This window comes from Castanea sativa, chromosome 11, assembly GCF_040712315.1.
Source record: "Castanea sativa cultivar Marrone di Chiusa Pesio chromosome 11, ASM4071231v1".
Classification (NCBI taxonomy): Eukaryota; Viridiplantae; Streptophyta; class Magnoliopsida; order Fagales; family Fagaceae; genus Castanea; species Castanea sativa.
Window position 1 is genome coordinate 64842914 of NC_134023.1, and position 19336 is coordinate 64862249.

Genomic DNA, 19336 nt, shown 5'->3' on the forward strand with positions numbered 1-19336 from the left:
TCTACACAGAACAAACAAACCAATCAATCGATAAATTTGGGAGGAAAAATTGACTTTTGTGTGCATATAGATAAACAAAGAAACATGCAAGACCAAATAGACAAAAACATTTGCCTATTTTACTCTTTCTTCTCTCTCTATCGATTAGCTCACAGCTGAATATTTTTATTTATTTTTTTATTTTTTTTCATTCTCTGTATCTCACTGTTTTCTCTATTTGCGGCTGTGAAGAAATTGAGCAGCTGAAGAAGAAAATGACAAGGCACACACGGCAAGATTGAAGAAGCATCTAGGCGAAAAGACAGAAATTCCCCCATACGATTTTACCCTACCCACAGAGTTGAGAATTAAAAACACTAAAAAGGCCCCCACTTTTTATGTAGCTAACGACTAAAGTTACAAACAAAAAAGTAACTTCCATCAATAGAGTTTTTTATTTTTTATTTTATTTTTTGATCACATCCATCAATAGAGTAGGCGGCTGACAAAAAGGCTAAGAAAGATATAAACAAGAAACAAGAAACAACAATAAAGAAAGAGGAAAAAGGTTCTTACCTTCATGTTTCTCAACAACAAGAAAATAAGGCCACTCATCACGCGGTCCTGTCTCGGACAAACACTATATATAACACTATATATACCTGCTATCACTCCTCACCATAAAAGCACCAACAAACACTGACACACACACACGCAACCAAGTCAATAGCTTCACACTAAAACACACAGACACAGAGAGAGATAGATAGAGAGAGAGAGAGAGAGAGAGAGCGTCACAGAGAGGATGAGTAGTGGAGAGGAGAAGGTGGTGTGTGTAACTGGAGCTTCGGGTTACATAGCATCATGGCTTGTCAAGCACCTGCTCCAACGTGGATACACTGTAAGAGCTACAGTTCGTGATACAAGTCAGTGCCCCTCTCTCCAATTTGTTTCAACCTGTTACTATGAACTGAAACTGCATGCACTTTTTAAATTTTTCTTTTTGACTAAAATGTAAATAATACCTTAAGCTTGAATGAAATTTATTTAAATCTTTTTATTTTACTTCAATTTTTAAGTTTTCTGATTAATTTTGTTAAAAAATTGCCATTAAAAAATATTTTCCGAAAAAAATCTGTAAAATTAATAAATGTGTGTATATATATATAGATTTTTTATGTGATAATTTTTTTTTTCAAAAAATGCTTTTATTTTAAATGCATATTTAACCTTAATTTTAATTAAATAAATTTGAAATATGGAAAACTCAATTGAAAGAATGCAAAATTAGAAGACTTAAATGAATATCTATCATATTTAAGGATACAATTTTCATTTTAGCTTTTTTATTTATTTATTTTATCTATATGTATATGGACTGTTATATTATTTTAAAATTTTTAACGGGGTGTCAGAATTGTACTTTTTTTTTTTTTGTTCTAGATTTACAAAATCTAATTTTGAGACCATGAAATGAACGATATTTGAAATGAGAGAATCCTTGATCCTAGTATGTGTAAACTATGAGCATGCCTATCAATATGGTTACCTATGGCTTTAGCTAAAATGGGAAAGTGAATATAGTTTGGTTCTTAGTATGAACCCAACCAGGCCTGGCCTGACTCATCTTAGACTGACATTGATATATGTAATACAATTTAAGCAAAACCGAATTGACTTTTACTTCGTTTGATTTGGATAAGTTTTATACACAATAAGCCGATCATGCTTTATTCAATATAGGATTGCTTCCTTGGAATGGGAGCTACTCATGCACACCCATATAGGTTGTGGTAAATGACCCCACCCGCTTTATTTTGGGGCCAAAAGTGAGTAGCTAATAGTCTGCACAGATCCACTGTGAAAAATGATACACCGGAAGTATTTAATTTTTTGAAAATTTGTAACTTGCTTATCATGTGACCATAGTGAATCTGTGCACATGAAGTGCATACAAGTGGTGGTGCATCAACTATTCAATATTGTGTGTTGGATAAACTAATTGTCATACTAAATGATAGCCTCGGCACGATTCATCTTATATAGGAAACATAGACATGAACTTTTGTCACAACTTTGATGTAGTCAATTATTAGTGGTAGAAAAAAAGTGGTGGATTTATGTAAAAGTAATTGTTTATCACTCACAATCGATCACATTAAATATGTGATAAAAATTATGGCAAAAAATTTATGAACATAGAAGAAATGGTATAGGATCTAATCGTAGATTTTTTACATGGTTTGGTCACAAACTCACAATTATATTGCATTGTAGGCACACTTATTCTTTACATTTTAATTTTTTTTAATAATTATGAATGAGATATATTATTAACAAGTAACAAAGTACAATACCACACAGATTAGCTCTAATCACTAACCAAAGGACTAACTTAAATCTTTCCAGAAACACATACAAATATCAGAGAGAGATTACTACTCCTTTCCACCAACAGCAAACACACTTAAGTTCTGTAACATAAGAAAACAGAACATCTTCAAAACAAACCACTGATCAATTCCCTGCTCAAGCTTTCTTATCAAGAACTTCTGTAGAAATACCCCACACCCCAAGCATAAGCCTCTGTTTAAGGCAGAGTTTTCAAAATCCCTATAGCAAGCACATAGTGCTTTATAACTTCACTTTTTTCTTTCTTACCTTTATTTTTCATGCAGTGCTTGCTGCTAATAATTTAGCCTTCCAATTGAAATTCATGCATGTATATTCCACAGATGATCCAAAGAAAACAGAGCATTTACTTTCACTTGATGGGGCTAAAGAAAGACTTCAGTTATTCAAAGCAGATTTACTAGAAGAAGGATCTTTTGATTCTGCTGTTGATGGATGCCAAGGTGTTTTTCACACAGCATCCCCCATTACTTTCACTGCCAGTGACCCACAGGTTCATCCTGTATTGTTATTTATTGCCTTTGTGTAATGTATAATCTATATACTGTGATCATTTCTCTGTCAATATGGTGAATAATTTAAGGATCTCATCCCAGCTAAACTGTTTTAGCAACATCTGATTCTTAAATGTTCAATACGTTAAAACAATATAGTGAAATGGGGAAAATTGACCAACAAAAATAAGCACTTAAACTAAACATTTTAGGGAAGCATTCTCAAGTCTTAATCCAGAAGTAGAGAGGACATTGAAGAAAATTGTTTTTAGTGTAGGTTTCTCTAATGCAGGGACTTTGGAGGGGATTCTTTTTTTTTTTTTTTTTTGGTTGCTGATCATAAAGATTGTCAAAGAACTATTTCTATTTGCTAAAGGACTCCTCCACTCCTAAGAAGGATACCTAAGTCAATGCCTTCCGAAAAAATTTTCAATTTGTATTCTAACTGCTGCTCAAAGAAACAGGATGTTTCACGCTTTCAACATTGTTGTCTGCAATTACATTTGTTTCTCCACATTGTTGCAACTGGAAAAATTTTGAAAGTACCGTTTTTAGATTTAATTGCTAGATTGTTTCTAGAAATTATTCACAACGACATTAGAGAAATTCTACAAAGTGACACAATAACACTATTGTTACATGATAAACTTGACAATTGAAATGTATTCAGTTTATCCAATATTTTTCATAAATTTATTCATATGGGACCTACTTTCACATTTTTTTTAAATATTTCAGTCAGAATTAATTGATCCAGCAGTGAAGGGCACACTTAACGTTCTTCGATCATGTGCAAAAGTTCATTCTATCAAGAGAGTGATTGTAACATCTTCTATGACTGCAGTTATGTTTAACAAAAAACCACTGACCCCTGATGTGGTCATTGACGAGACGTGGTTTTCGGATCCAGTTGCTTGTGAGGAGTTGAAGGTGTGTGTATTTCCTTTTAAGTGTATCTTTAATAGGACTATTGTATAGCATTAATCTTAAAATAGTTTTAATGAATAATCTATGATAATGTTTTGATGATGATTTACTAGAAAGTAGAAATGTAAGAGCTATAATATTTTGACTTTATATATCTAGTCCTATAAGTATAGCTGTTTTCTGAGAAACATTAGAGAATATCATCACAAGGTTTGTTAACTTGCTTTCTCAGTAAGAAATCCATGTCAGCATCTAGGCTCTTTTTACTATTTCTTGTAATCATACTTTTCTCAAAATATATATATATATATATATATATATATATATATATATATATATATTAATGTAATTATAGTACCTAGTAATTATTTCATGTTCTAGAATCGGACATATGTTGAATTTATAGATTTCAATGTTTCCAAACGTAAACATAAATTTTATAGATTTCCATGCTGCTCTTAATCATATCATAGACATATTACATATATTTTTTTTAGTCCTACATTTCATTCCTTTTTGACCAAGAAATGTTCCCATTTAATAGTTTGGGGTTTTTTCAGCAATGGTATATGATTGCAAAGACCTTGGCTGAGGAGGCTGCTTGGACATTTGCTAAAGAGAATGGTATAGACTTGGTAACAATAAATCCAGGCTTTGTAATTGGTCCACTCATTCAGCCAACTCTTACTTTTAGTCTTGAGGGGTTTCTGAAGATCATACATGGTACTCTTTTGCAACCAATGAGGACTACGTGTATTGTGTTTCTTTCTACATAAATTCTAAATATTCAAGTATGATTAGCATATCATATGACAAATTAAAGTCATAACTGGTTTAGAGGATGAAGTAAGTATGATAGGTGTATATAGGCCTATTCCAGTAAATTGTGAGTGCTACAACTTTTTAGAATACTATGAGTCTATGAGCATTGAGCTAACATTAGTACTTACTAGGTATTTTTTGAGTGGTAAGTGACTGTTTTACGAGACTTACTCCTTCTCCGGAAATTACTTGTCCTATTTCTCACACGAGGCTTTACTTAATTCTAGTCCTCTTAACATGGAATGTAAAAATTTCTCTTTTACTTAAGCGTTCATTTGAAAACAAGGAGGTTTTAAACTTGACCTTGATTTGCAAGTGCCAAGCCCACTAATGCCACCTGAAATGTATAGGTTGTGGATCAACCTATGTTCCATGGATAAAAAAAAGCTTTTATCTCAACATACACAGCTTGAGAATATGCTTTATAACTTATATATATCTTGTACAATTTGAGGACAATAATCAGCATCTACTGAATGCAGGGTATACTTGCTATATAAGGTGAATTGTTTCAACAATGATCTCCAAGCATATTCATTTGATAAAATGGTCAACTGATCAAAATTGTGTGTTTAACCATATTGGCCTATTGAAATTTACTCTCTCTAGCTACATCATTCCATATAATGCTATTGATTAACTTGTTCACTCCTTCCTTTGTGCAGGAACTCAAACATTCCCTGATGGAATATACAGACTTGTTGATGTTAGAGATGTTGCAAATGCACATATTCAGGCATTTGAGAATCCTGCTGCTAGTGGGAGATATTGTATAGTTGGAGGAGTTACACACTATTCTGAAATTTTCAAGATATTGCACAAATTTTACCCTAGTTTGCGGCTTCCTGAAAAGTGAGTTATTTATTTGCATGATATTGAATGTCCCTTATTGGTGCCATTTTGTAACTGAAAAGTATGACTCAAGTGGAATACATGCTTCATTTAACTAAATGATTAGTTCAATTAATAATTTTCTTTTGTCAAATAAAATTTTCTTTTAAGAATTTGCTTTTGTCACCCATAGTAATTGTTCTTACACATCACAAAAGTTGAAGAAGAGTCAATTGTATTTTTTATTTTTGGCAGAAGTGAAGATGACAAGCCTTTGCAACCATTATACAAGATATCCCAAGACAAGGCCAAAAGTTTGGGTATTAGCTTCATTCCTATGGAAGTGAGTGTTAGGGACACTGTTGAAAGCTTCAAGGAGAATGGCATCCTTACTATCTGAGTTATGTTATTAAAAGGGAAGTGATCCAAATAAGTACAAATAATTTGTGTATTGCCCATCCTGACTAATGTTTGTTGGGCTTGAAGGTTCCCATTATGTTAAGATATATAAATTGTAATGCTTTTGGAAATATTTTAGCTACAAAACTTCTAAATCAAGTTTTACTCAATCAGGAAATGAGATATTGAATTTAAAATCCAAGTTTTCTAGAGTTAATGAGCTAAAAACTCAAGTCATCTGGGAAATGTCTTGAATATATGGAAAGTGTCAGTCTAACTAGTGCTTGGTGGTTTCCAAATTGCTCAGTTCCCTAGTATGGTAAGATTTTTTACTTCAAAATTTCAAAGGGTTGGATGTGATTTGCAAAAGTTCTCATACATTCCCATTCCTCTATTAACTTTTTTTTTTCCAAATATATAATTGAATCTTCTACCACCAATTTCTACCAACAAATGGCCAAATACCACTTTTTTTGAAAAATTTTTGTAATCTACCACTGTTTGGTAAATATTTAGCAATCTACCACTTTTTTGAAACTCGATTTTGTGAACTCAAGTTACATCAAAAAATTTCAAAATTTTTTCATGGTACTCAAAGTACCATGGAAAACTCAATTTTCACAAAATCGAATTTAAAAAAAAAAGTGGTAGATTGCTAAATATTTTGCAAACAGTGGTAGATCCATACATATTTTCTCAAATAGTGGTATATGGCCATTTTGGCCCGGCCCAAAGAATGGTTATGACTCAGAACACTTGTAGATCATATAATACAATTTCTCTACAAAAATGCACACATTCGTGTCTAAAACTATAAATATATTGCAATGTAGAGCTGCAGTTTGAAGAGCATAAATTGGTTCTTTGTGGTATTAGAATTAATTTCGAAGTTCTGTTTTGAAAATGGGATCCAACTGTCTAGTAAGGTGTGGAGTATATGAGAATATGACTTTGAAACTTGTGTCCTAGGAACTATCTAGCATTTATTGTGGGTATATTACAAATTAGATTATGTAATTTTTTATAAGCATTAAGAAAAATATGATGAAAGCAAGCTAACTTTGACAAAAATTATCAATATCCCAGAATTGCACCGTTTTTAGCCTTTGAATTTACTTGTTCTATGACACCCTAACAATTTTGCTACCTTAACTGGATGCATCATCTAATATCAGAGCTCGTCGGATTTATTAAGATGATTTCTGTGGATATGGAGTTAAGGGGACAAAAAATAAAATAAAATAAAATGAACTAAACTTATAGGTGTGAAATGTACTTTAACCAAAATAAAAAAAATAAGGGTGAATGCCTCACATGACATAAAATAAAAGAAGAAAATGATGGGAGGTATTATCTATCTAAATATATTTCCAATACTGAGTAACCCCATAGATTGATGGATCTACTTGTTTGTCCAATACAACAACCTTCAAGAATTAAAAAAAAAAGACGAATGCCTCACATGACATAAAATAAAAGAATGAAAATGATGAGAGTTATTATCTAAATATGTATCAAGTAATGATTAAGCCCCATAGATTGGAGTTGATGGACCTACTTATTTATCCAATAAAACAACCTTTAAAAATTTTTTCAGTACAAGAACTGTGTTAGTCCTTGAATATTATTGGGTTTATTGTATGATTGAGAGGGCCTAAGGAGTACCTAAAGGAATTTTATAAGTAGATTTTAAATATAGGTCCTCATAAACTATTCTTCTTCATTGCCCTTATTACTGTTTCTTATGTACTGTAATATTAGAACAACATGGCATATCATTTGTCTCCATTTATATGATGTTAAAATATATTATTAGCAATGCAATGTGTTATGTCATGTTGTATATGTTAGAGTGGATGCGGAAGGGGAAGTATAGTATAGGAACATCAAGAACACGGGGGTTACGTGGTTTAGCCTTGTCAGCCTACATCTACGGAGGAATCCCTTAAAGGTTACATGAGTATATATAAACGACTAAACCCTAGACTACTAGTACAACCAAGAGTGGGCTTGAACCTATTACATTGGGCTAATACGTCTAATATATCTCTAACATATGAAAACCAATAAATAACCAAAAAAGTGGTGCTTTACAGCACCATAAGTTTCCAGTATATCTACAACTCTCCAATACAAAAAGGAGGGAGAAGGGATAATTCTCAACCTAAAAGTTTGAGAAATTTAATCAAAACAAAGAAAAGTTGTCAGTTTTTATATCCTTACTCCTAAGACACGTCACAAGGACAGCCAGGCAAGTAAATAGGCTTTTATACTCTTCATCTTCAAATATCATATGCTTGGAGCTGCTTGTAATTCAAACACCAAATCTATGGAAACAAGAATGAGTGCTTGAAATACTGCAATGCTGTTGCAAAGGAGCTTTCCTCAATAACCACCCTTGTTCCTAGTTCTTCAATTAATGATTCCAGTGCAGTGCATACCAATCAATGTATAATTGTGTCTGATTTATTGCCAATAGCTCCACACTGATAGAAGTTTCTGAATGATTGTGATTTGATATTTCAATCATGTATTTTCTCTCGATTAATCTGACCCATCCATAATTTCAATACTCAATCTTTACTGCCCGAGGCTAACCATCCGGGCTCCATTCGACAGCATAAACCTTTCCAAATGATATAATAAATCCCAACTCAGGTATCAAAATGCCCAAAGAACAAAACAAAATAAATATATAAAATGTCACTATATATATATATATATATATATATATATATATATGGCATACCTCATCTGCATGGTCTGGAAGGTACTGTTTCAACTTTTGTGTTCGGATATCCCAAGAATGGATATATCCATCCTTGGCAAAACCTAAGAATGGATGAGTGCCACAATTTTGTTAGTTAGCAATGTTTCCAAACTATTTAGGAAACTAATATCTAGAGTTTCTTAGACTCGAGTTTATTGTAGCAACTTGAGTTCCAGGTGTTGATAGAGTTGAGGTGGAAAATTATCCACGTGGAACTCGAGTATTTCCTAAACCCAAAGACAAACAACGAAACTTCAACAAACCCAAAGACCAGAGATGAAAACGAAGGAACAACTTCGACAAACCCAAAGACCAAAAAAGAAAACGAAGGAACATCAACAAACCTAAAGACCCAAAGAAGAAAATGAAGCCTTCACTGCCGCCGTTGGAGCCTTCATCCACCTGGGTTTAGTCGCCTTCGCTGTCATGGTTTGATCTTCGTTGTTTGGAAACAATCTTCGTTGTTTGGGTTTAATCTTCCTTGTTTGATATTCACGGTTTGGGTTTGATCGTTGTTGTTTGGGTTTGATCTTCCTAGAGCCTTTGTTGTTTCTTCTTCGTTGTGTTCTTCTTGGGTTTGTAGTTTCTTCTTTATGGGTTTGATCTTCATTTCTTCGTGGGTTTGATCTTCGTGGTTCATGGATTCTGTTTGGGTTTGTTGTTTCTTCTTTGAGGGTTTGATCTTTGTTTCTTTATAGGTTTGATCTTCGTGGTTTGTTGGGTTTGATCTTCATGGTTTGTGGTTTCTGTTTAGGTTGTTCTTTGTGGTCTTTAGGGAACTAAGACTCGAGTTCCACATGAATAATTTTTCCACCTCAGCTCTGCCAGCACATGGAACTCAAGTCTTAGGGACTTGAGTTGCTATAGTGAACTCGAGTCTAAAAGACTCGAGATGCTAGTTTCCTAAATAGTTTGGAAATGTTGCTAACTAACAAAATTATAAGCAAAATGATATTATTTTGCAAAAAAATCCAGAAAGAAAGAGGTTTTAGGGGTTTGTCGTTTAAAGTTTGATTTGCTTGTCTTTTTTTTTTTTTTTTTTTTTCTCTGATTTGCTTGTTGTTTTTGGTCAATGTTCATGTTATCTATGGAATGGAATGAAAATTATTATAAAGTTGTAACTTAAAAAAAAAAATTGAAAAATCAGAATCAAATAATTAATTAAATGTGGATAATAATTGGTTTCTAAGAATTTTGGACAAAAAATATATTTAGTTTTGTACAAATTTAATTAGAGAATAAAAGTATGTACTATGTATAGGAAGTGATAAGTGAGCAATTCAAAGTATTTTAGAACTTAACAATAAGTATAAGTGTCGGGGTTACTTTACAAGTATAAGTGCTTGTGGGGTGTAAGGGACAAGGGCCTAGGTTCAAGTTTTTAGGAGGGAGTTTCACACATATATATTTAAATTAGGTTAGAGTAGAAATTCTATCTTGTATATATATTAAAAAAAAGAACTTAACAATAAGTAATGTTTTTTTTTTAATACTTTTATTTTAAAGAGTTTTAACATATGACGTCCGCTTTTTATGATTACTTTTTATCATTAAACCAATAAGTAATGTTAAGCTAACTAGAACCCACAACAATAAGTAGTGTTAAATTTACTCTTTTTAAGCAAAATAAAATAAATAAATAGATGTGTTTAAGATGAGTTTGGATTCATTAAATATATATGGAACAAGTTTGAGATTAAAGTACTAAGCTTTAATAGAAGTTGGAACGAGTTTAAGATCTATATTTTTTAATAAATTCATATTTATAATAAGTATTCTTAAGTCTCATCCTAAATACGTCTTTTTCTATTCTAAAATAAGTGCACTGAAATGGAGCCAAACAAATACGGAATAGATTGAGCTAGACAAAATGGACCAAACTAGACAAAAATAGACTGATTGAATTAGATCGAATTAGTTTATTTCAATTATTATTTTTATTTAAAAATGAAATAATATTTTTGTTGTAAAATTTTTTTGTAAGCTATGAAATATATATATATATATATATATATATATATATATATATATATATATATATATATATATATGTTGGAGCATTTTAATATTAAATAATTAAAATGAATAAATGTTATAACATAAATGTAAAGATGTGGGAGTGAATATAGAAGATGAGGAGTTAGTGAAAATGTTTAATCACACATTGAAAAGGAGAGAGACTATTTTGTTCTTTTTAATTGTGGTGATTAATGGGCTAACATGAATTGTCTCAAATATTGGGCCAGATACGTGCGCAAGGGGGAGGTGAAGGGTGGAGATGAAGGGTGGAGGTGTCAAATTTGGAAATGAATTAGAGACGGTCTGCACCGGTTACAAAGGGCTTGAATCTCCTTAAAGAGAGCAAGTGTCGCGCCTCAGTCCAAATAGTGTTGTGTAATCTCTTTCTTTAATATATATATATATATATATATATATATATATATATATATATATATATATCCCGCCATACTCGTGTTGTCAATTTTTTTTTAAATTGCCATGTCGCCATTCTGTATCTGCCCCTGTACCCGCACCAATTGCTTCCTATCTCCTCACAAGAAAATCACCAACAACTCACACACAACAAAGTCGAAGATTCTCACTTCGCACACAATGAGGATGAGTAGAGAGGAGAAGGTGGTGTGCGTGACTGGAGCTTCGGGTTACATAGCAGCATGGCTTTTGAAACTCCTACTCCAACGTGGGTATACTGTAAAAGCTACAGTTTGTGACACAAGTCAGTGTTCCCTCTCTTTCTCCAATTTATATCAACCTGTTAGAGCAACCACATCAGTTCATTCAAACTTTTTGTCTATTTTGCAAGAAAAAACTTATTTTTTCTATTTTACATATCCACTTTTACAAAACACCCACATCAGTTTATTTATTCTACACATTTATTTAATAAAATATTCATTCTTTTTACATTTTTTATTATTTCCTTCCCTCTCCTCCTCTCTAGAACCCTCTCACAGACCCAACACAAACCCAGCCACCACCATCAAACCCAGCCACCCAACCACCACCATCAACCCATAATCATCAACCACCATCACCCCACAGAAATTCCAAACAGTAAATAGAAACCAATAAACCCATCATCAATGACTCATCCTCTCGATCCTCGGCATCGCTGGAGTTCGAGGCCTTTGCCCCACACAAACCCCACGGCACCGGAGGAGGTGCTGGAGCTGTTCAGGTAGTAACAAGCTTCGCCCTCCATGTCCGATCAATTCTCCGTTACCGTCTCCGTTTCCAAACAGATTGTTGGATCGAAGAGGCTGATCGGCGTTCCCAACTTACTCGCCACCCAAACTCGTCGAGCGGACTCAGTCCATGGCGCGCGAGATATCCGCCGAGCTATCGTCGTCTTCGTCTTCGAAGCCTGAGATTTTGAAGAAGAAGGAGAAGCTGATCGGCTGAGATGAGAGAAAAAGAGAGCTGTGATGAAATGAGAAAGAGAGAGCTGAGATGAGAGTCAAGCGTAGTAGGAGAGAGAAGAAATTATTAAAATACTCTATACACGAGCTACAGTGACCGTGCATATATGCACGATCACTATAGCATTTTCATATTTTTGCACAACTTATATTTCTTATATTTGGATTGTCTCTTTCAATTTCTCTAATACAATTTTCTCCCAAAAAAAATCTCTCTAATACATGAAGTTTAGGGGTTGTAACAAGGAAATTAACTTCACCACAGCAACAATATCTCTCTCTCTCTCTCTAACTTTATTCTTCATGTCTTTGCATGTTCTCAATTCACATATTTCCTTCTTTGTATTTAAAATTCGTAGCTGAATGGTTATTTTGTGACCAAAGATTTATTTTTTTCTAAAAGCTTGAAATGGTTGATAATATTTTAAGGTTAGTGTTAAAGTTTTGAATCTCAGTGCTTGGATGAGTTTTCTTTAGATTAATGTTTTTATAACTTTGAGCATAAAATAATTTTATAGGAATAAATTTGTTTGTACAATTTTACTTGTATCTTTAGTACAAAACTTATATTTGGTTGGTATTCTTCTTTGTATGACATGCAGTACTATTTCAAGTCTTTGTTCCTATGATGCTGCATTGATCAAAACATGTGAAATTTGGATGAGAAGCAATGTCCTATAAATACCTCTACTTCTGATGCACATAAAACACACACAAACATACTTTCATTTTGAGTTATATATCAATTTGACCATGCATTAATCTATATATACTATAAAACCAAATCCTCTAACTTATTTTGGAGCTCTCACATTTTTCCACATTAGCACTATTAAAAAAAACTATTTATTCATTGTTGGATTTTTTTTTTCATAGCCAATATTCACATGCATTGCACGGGTTAGCGACGAGTTGATATATAATGAGTATAACATGAGAGAACAAATTATAATAAAAAAGTAACTTGAGAAAAAAAAAAAAAAAAAACAGAAGAAGAAGAGTTAGCAAGGATTTAGTAGGAAGTGTGGGCTTCAATTGTTTGATTCCACTCGCCATTGCCATGCCTCCAAACCACCCAAATTAGAAAAGACCAAATAGTTCGTTTGGGGCTTTAATTGTGAAGAGAAAGATTTAAGGCTCTAAACTTTTAAGATGGTGCAAAAGAAATATGAGTTACGTTTGGTTGGTTAGTCCATCTAGAAAAAAAAATCAAATATTGTTGAAAGCAGCCAAAGGCACACACCCAAACAACATATCAATATATTGGAAGAAATAGAAGAGAGATAAAAAGATAGAAAAAAAAAAGGTCACTTATGGTTGCTGCCCGAAAAACAGTCAATGAGTGAGAGGGATATAGGACCTTGCCATAGGTAAACAAACGTCACAAAATAGAACAAAAAATTAGAATTGAGTTTGAATTTTTAGGCAAATACAGTGGTATATTTTGGTTTCTGGCAATACAGAGATGAATTTCTTATTCATAAGGAAACCAAAACACCAATCATAGGGACTACCCAAGATAATAATTGAGGGACCTCAACCATCACAAACTGGCAACAAAACTCCCCATTCTTCTAGATCATAATTTGTGTAATATAAATGAAATGTTAAATTGACACTTTAACTTTCTCATTGCAATTGAAAGCTTCATAATAGATTCATTCAAATGCTTACCATTAATCATTAAATAGATAGATAAGCACTTGATAGAACCAAAATTGAATTAAAGAAATCTCACCAATTTTCGTTGCTCCCATGAGCAACACGTGAAAGAACTATTTTTTCATTTACCAACAATCATGTAGTCTAAATCCAAAAACTTCATTGCAATTTGAATCAACAACTATGGAAAAAGACAGCTAACATAATCAAAAGAGACAAAAGAGAAAGTACCTTTAATACAAAGGCTTTGAAAGCCTTTTCAGAATTTGGGGTCGCAATTGCTAATAGAACAAAACCCAGGCTCTGCTAATTAAATAAATAAACATATGTGTGTGTGTGTGAGAGAGAGAGAGAGAGAGAGACTTATTTAAATAAATTATTCAAATTCTTCATTCTTTTAAAAGAGATTATTATGATAATCAAAACTTATAACAAACTTATACTGAATCTGTATAATTTATCTTAAAATTGTATTATAGATAATTTGTTTTATCTACAATAAAAAAGCTCCAAAAAAGAAAAGTTATATGGTATGTTTTACTCTCCTAGTGTTGATAGGTAGTGTGTAGAGGCAAAGGTCACAATGGTTTCATTCTTACAAAATTCTCATTCCAAGGTGGTGGCAACCAAAACTGTAATGAAAAGTTAAATGGGATTAGTTTTGATTGCTTAAGTTTCCACTTTTTCCCATGTTTCAGGCAGAGTTGATTAATCCAGCAGTGAAGGGAACACTTAATGTTCTTGAATCATGTTCAAAATTTTCTTCTATCAAGAGAGTTATTGTAACATCTTCAATTGCTGCAATCTTGAGCAGCAGAAAACCTCTTACCCCTGATGTGATTTTGGATGAAACTTGGTTTTCTGATCCAGTTACTTGTGAGGAATCAAAGGTGTGCATACGTTCTACTCCCTGAATTCTTAGTATCCCTTGTTATGTTTATCCTGTATAGCAACTCCTATATTTTAATTTAACCAATTAAATTGGATGTTTGTTCATGTGTATGAATACTACTAACTGACTAAAATCATTCTTGTAGTCCTTCGTTCATATTGCGGAGATGGAAGAATTCTTTTAGGATCTTCACTGTTTTAGATACATTTTAAAAAGATCTACATGATACTGTCAAGTCATTGCAGTGAAGTTGGATAGATTCACATTCTCATGATAATATTAAACAACTTTTTAAAAAGAATATAATAGATATTGCATTGTTTTTGGTCCTGAACTTAACCCTGGAAGAATCTCTCTCATTAGGGTTTTGTGTTTTGTGTTTTGCGTTTTTTTTTTTTTTTTTTTTTTCCCCGGTTTCAGCTTTGGTATATGCTCTCAAAAACCTTGGCTGAGGAGGCTGCTTGGAAATTTGCTAAAGAGAATGGGATTGACATGATAACAATGAATCCAGGGCTTGTTATTGGTCCTCTCTTACAGTCAACTACTACTTTCAGTGTGGACACAATTCTGAATCTCATAAATGGTACTCTCTGCAACCAATAAGGATACTGTGTATTTTCTATTCTACTACATGACTTTTAAAAGTTCAAGTATCTGTTTTGCTCGATCTCAGAAAGACAACAAAAAGTGCAGAATTAGTTCTTTTGGTGTTTCAACTGCCTTATCTAATAAGGTAGCATATGTTCTAAGTATAGTAAGTATTGGTATAGGGCTATAAATTGTGAAGTGCTGGAACTTTTTCTCTAATACTATGAGCCTAGGGTCTAATATTCCAACTTTCTGGTTTGGTTGTTTGAATGAACAATAACTGTATTAATAGTCAAGCTAGGTAAATGTTCGTAAATTCCTGATATTTTATTATGATAAAAGGTTTATTTCTTGGGATACCTTATGCTACCGTTTTTTCCCCTATTCATTACGGAAATCTAGTTCTAATAATATGGAATGTAAATCAATTATAAAGAAAAAAAATAAGGTGAAATCACACCTGATTTTTTGAGAATGCACCTGAATTCAACCATTTTGACCTGCAAAATGCCCCGCCTGAAATACATAGATCAGGATTATCCTATATTCCGTGGATAGAAATAACTTGTCTCAAAATACAGTGCTCAACAATGTGCTTTTTAGCAGATATTTAAATTGTATAATCTAACACTGTAGCGACAAGAACTGAAATTGTATCCCAGTTCCAAAGAAATATAGATAAGGACCACTCTCCTCGGATTTTCCTAAGGAAGGTCTTCTTGTGGCAGAGCTTGTTTTTCTCTACTTCCTTACTATCTTTGATTCACTATGCGCATTGTGTAACCCATTGAAGCCTAACTTTTAAGCCCACTCTTTACAAATTCATTGTATTGGACTCTTTGGGCCTTAATCCATTCATCTTTTGGGCTTAGGAGCCAAAACCTGCCCCTACAACAATCAATCCAAATCATAAACTTAATGTAATCTAAGTCCACCACAATTTCAAATTCGCATAACAGAAAATAGGTCCAAATTTTTAATGTCATGTCAATAAAACACACTTACCGGCCAGCACCAGTTTTCAGTTATTTTATTTTATTTTACTAGTCTTTATCCTTGCAGATACCTATCTTTCATCTCTCATCAATTTTGGAAATGTCCTTATCAATTGCAACTATGGTACCCAACATAAGATTTTAACAGGTTGGTAAATTAGTCCAAAATAGTTTTAAAAGGGAAGAACATAAAAAGAAAGGACAATGTTTGGTTATAAGCTTGGGTACAATTCCTACTAAAAAAATTAATATGATTATATATTTTGAAAATCTAACAGTTGGATTAAATGATCTTAATATTCTTAACACACATGTCAAATTTCGTGTCAATCGGATTTATTTACTATTTCGATCCATAAGCATATTTTTTATGCATAATTTTAAACTACAAAAATATGAAATCTAAACATTTGATTTATGACATAGCTATTGATCTTTGATTTTCTGAAAAGTTTGCAAACTTAAAGAATATAAGAATAAAATGTAATCTAATAGTCATTCAATAAAAAAAATATTAAGTGGAGTTCTAGTTTTATTTTATAATCGAGTTTGTAGCCAAATTTTGTCATAAAAAGAATTTTTGGGTCCCTCTTATTTGGTAATTCCAGCCATCTTCCAACAATTATTGAGTCCATCTTCCAACAGCTCAATCGATTGAAGTAATCACACCATGGACCATGGTAATACTGTGCAGCTAAAAGGCTACAATTGAGCTAACATAGTAAGAATAAATTGTGCAACACTCTCTATTTCTATGCGCAAGGTCATCTTTTAAGCACCCTATAATCCTTGATAGTGTCTTAATTGGCAATACAGTAATTGGGGTATTAAAAGTGATCCTGAACTGATCTACCAGAAAGAACTAGTTATGTGAGAAGGGTGAAAAATTGCAAGAGAGATTTTTTTTAGAAGAAGAGAGAAATTGTTTAAATTGGAAGGAGAATGGTAAAATAATTTATCAAAGAGTTATAGTAATATCAGATACATATACATCTATTACCCCAAATGCATACTATCTTTTTTCCTCACTCTGGGAGCATTCACATCCGAAATCTTTGAGCTATTATATTTTACCATCTCAAAAACAACTTTATCTATTATACCATACTATTTTATAATACACCCAACATCTCATTTCTTATTTATCTCATCTATTCATTAAAATATTAATTTCACCAACTCTTTCTCTCTCTTCATCTTCATAAAAAAATAATTAAAAATACCCACCCACCATCACTAGGAAAAAAATAATATAAAAATGTATACAAGTTGCTACAGTGCTGTCATAAAAATAAGATGGCACTGTAGAACAATATCAATTTTTTTTGCAATTACAAGACTTTGCAAGACCGGGTAATGAGGAGTTTTGAAGCACTAATGCTAAATATTACTAACATATAGCATATACAATTCTCAATGTGAATGCTATTGTAGTTAATTTTACTTTTAAGAGGGTCTTATAAAATGACTTAAAAGTTAGAATAGAGGCTAATTGGAACAAGGTTTTGGTTTATAACATTGTTAAAAAAAAAAGTGTTAAACCGACAATATTTTTACAATAGTTTTGAACTTATCAAAACTACTTTTTTATTCATTAATAATAACCTATAACAACCTATCACTCAATATTTATTGAATGAAAATGTCGGGAAACGTATTATTTCGAAGAAAGTGTTGTGAAATACAGTATTTCTAAAAACAAATGCTGAGGGAGGGGAGATAGATGCTATTGGATATTCTCCTAATTAGCTTTTATCAATTTGGAGTAGCTTTTATTAATTATATAACTTTTAACTGTTTTTTTTTTCAATAAAATTTAAAAACAAAAAAAAAATGACAGGCACTACAGTCCAGTAAAATTGATCAAAATAAATTTATCATAGTTAAGAGCATCTCCAATAAGTTCTCTAAAACCAATTTTGGAGAACAAACACACCAAAAACTCACTCCAATAGCTTCTCTAAAAACAAAACTTTTCCAAATTTTTTTTGAAGTTTTTTTGAAGTTGCTACAATAGTTGTCTTGATCTAAAGAATACTGTAGCAACTCCAAATGAATTTTTCTACTTAAAAAAAAAAGCATACAATTCAATAAAAAAGCAATTCTTTCTCTCTCCTCTCACCATGGCTACAAACATTTACAATGGCATTTACTATGCCAAGCCGCGCCTTCCACTCCAAATTGATTAGAGAAAGTGAGAGAGCTGGAGAAAGAAGAGAGAGAGAGGTTCTGGAATCAAGGAGAAAAAGAAAAAGAAGTAGAAAAAAATGGAGGATAGAGATAGGAGTGGGTATACGTGTGTGGTGGAGAAAGACGAGAAAAAAAAAAAAACGTGTGGATGAAAGAAAGGAAAAATAATATAAAGAATAAGAAATAACAATTGAGAAATCCTACCACGATATTTTCATAATAAATCTTAAATAATAGATTATTATTAGCTAATATTGATGAGTAAAAAAATAATTTCAATGGTGAGTTTAAATTAGAACTAGTAACAACTTTCCACATAAGATTTTGTTATGATTCTTGTGAAAATATTGTAAAAAATATTGTGAACATAATTGTGATGCCCCAATTTGATTGATTGTGTGATGTGTGTGGGTGTGTGATGAGTCCCATATCGGGGATTTACTGGGTAGATCTGGGCTTTATTAACAACTATAAGGAACCTCAATTGTGATTAGTCCTTTTAAGGTATAACGCAGATGTAACTAGCGTTTTTCCTGGATTGTTACATATGGTATTAGAGTCGGCCCGAGAACCCCATGCGGACTCAGAGACACTAACCCACAAAGTGAGCCTTAATGAGGACGTTAGGAATTTAAGTGGGGGAGATTGTGATGCCATAATTTGATTGATTGTGTGATGTGTGTGGGTGTGTAATGAGTCCCACATCGGGTATTTACTTGGTAGATCTGGGTTTTATTAAGACCTACATGGAACCAAAGAGGCCCAAAGGCTCTCTTAGTCCTTCAAGGTTTTGTTCTTTCCATATGACACCAAGCCTTGCGGGAAAAGGCCTCATGGACATCAAAGGAGGGCACCCCCTATGAATCAGACTTTGGACGCTCATTAAGCGACGTGGGACTCTTGGCACCCAGTGCCTCACCCACACCCTCAGAAAA

At 32.7% G+C, this 19336-nt stretch overlaps 1 protein-coding gene across 2 annotated transcripts; it reads left to right on the top strand.

Moving 5' to 3' along the window:
- Window positions 1–536: 536 nt before the first annotated feature.
- LOC142616456 (phenylacetaldehyde reductase-like) lies at window positions 537–6061 on the top strand. 2 transcript variants are annotated; one of them, XM_075789309.1, is made up of 6 exons: window positions 537–905; window positions 2715–2884; window positions 3624–3815; window positions 4373–4535; window positions 5300–5486; window positions 5721–6061. In XM_075789309.1, exons 1-6 carry the CDS (start codon window positions 785–787, stop codon window positions 5863–5865), a joined length of 978 nt encoding a protein of 325 aa, XP_075645424.1. In that variant the 5' UTR covers window positions 537–784; the 3' UTR covers window positions 5866–6061. The 2 variants fall into 2 exon arrangements, with proteins under 2 accessions (XP_075645424.1, XP_075645425.1); XM_075789310.1 differs by having other exon boundaries at window positions 647–905; window positions 2715–2834; window positions 3730–3815.
- The last annotated feature ends 13275 nt before the right edge of the window (window positions 6062–19336 follow it).

Bases quoted from the DNA above. Each gene is read 5' to 3' on its own strand.
- LOC142616456 (XM_075789309.1), top strand. From the start codon at position 785: ATGAGTAGTGGAGAGGAGAAGGTGGTGTGTGTAACTGGAGCTTCGGGT. The intron at 2,885-3,623 runs GTTCATCCTGTA...TAAATATTTCAG, and splicing joins TCACTGCCAGTGACCCACAG to TCAGAATTAATTGATCCAGC. The intron at 5,487-5,720 runs GTGAGTTATTTA...TATTTTTGGCAG, and splicing joins AGTTTGCGGCTTCCTGAAAA to AAGTGAAGATGACAAGCCTT.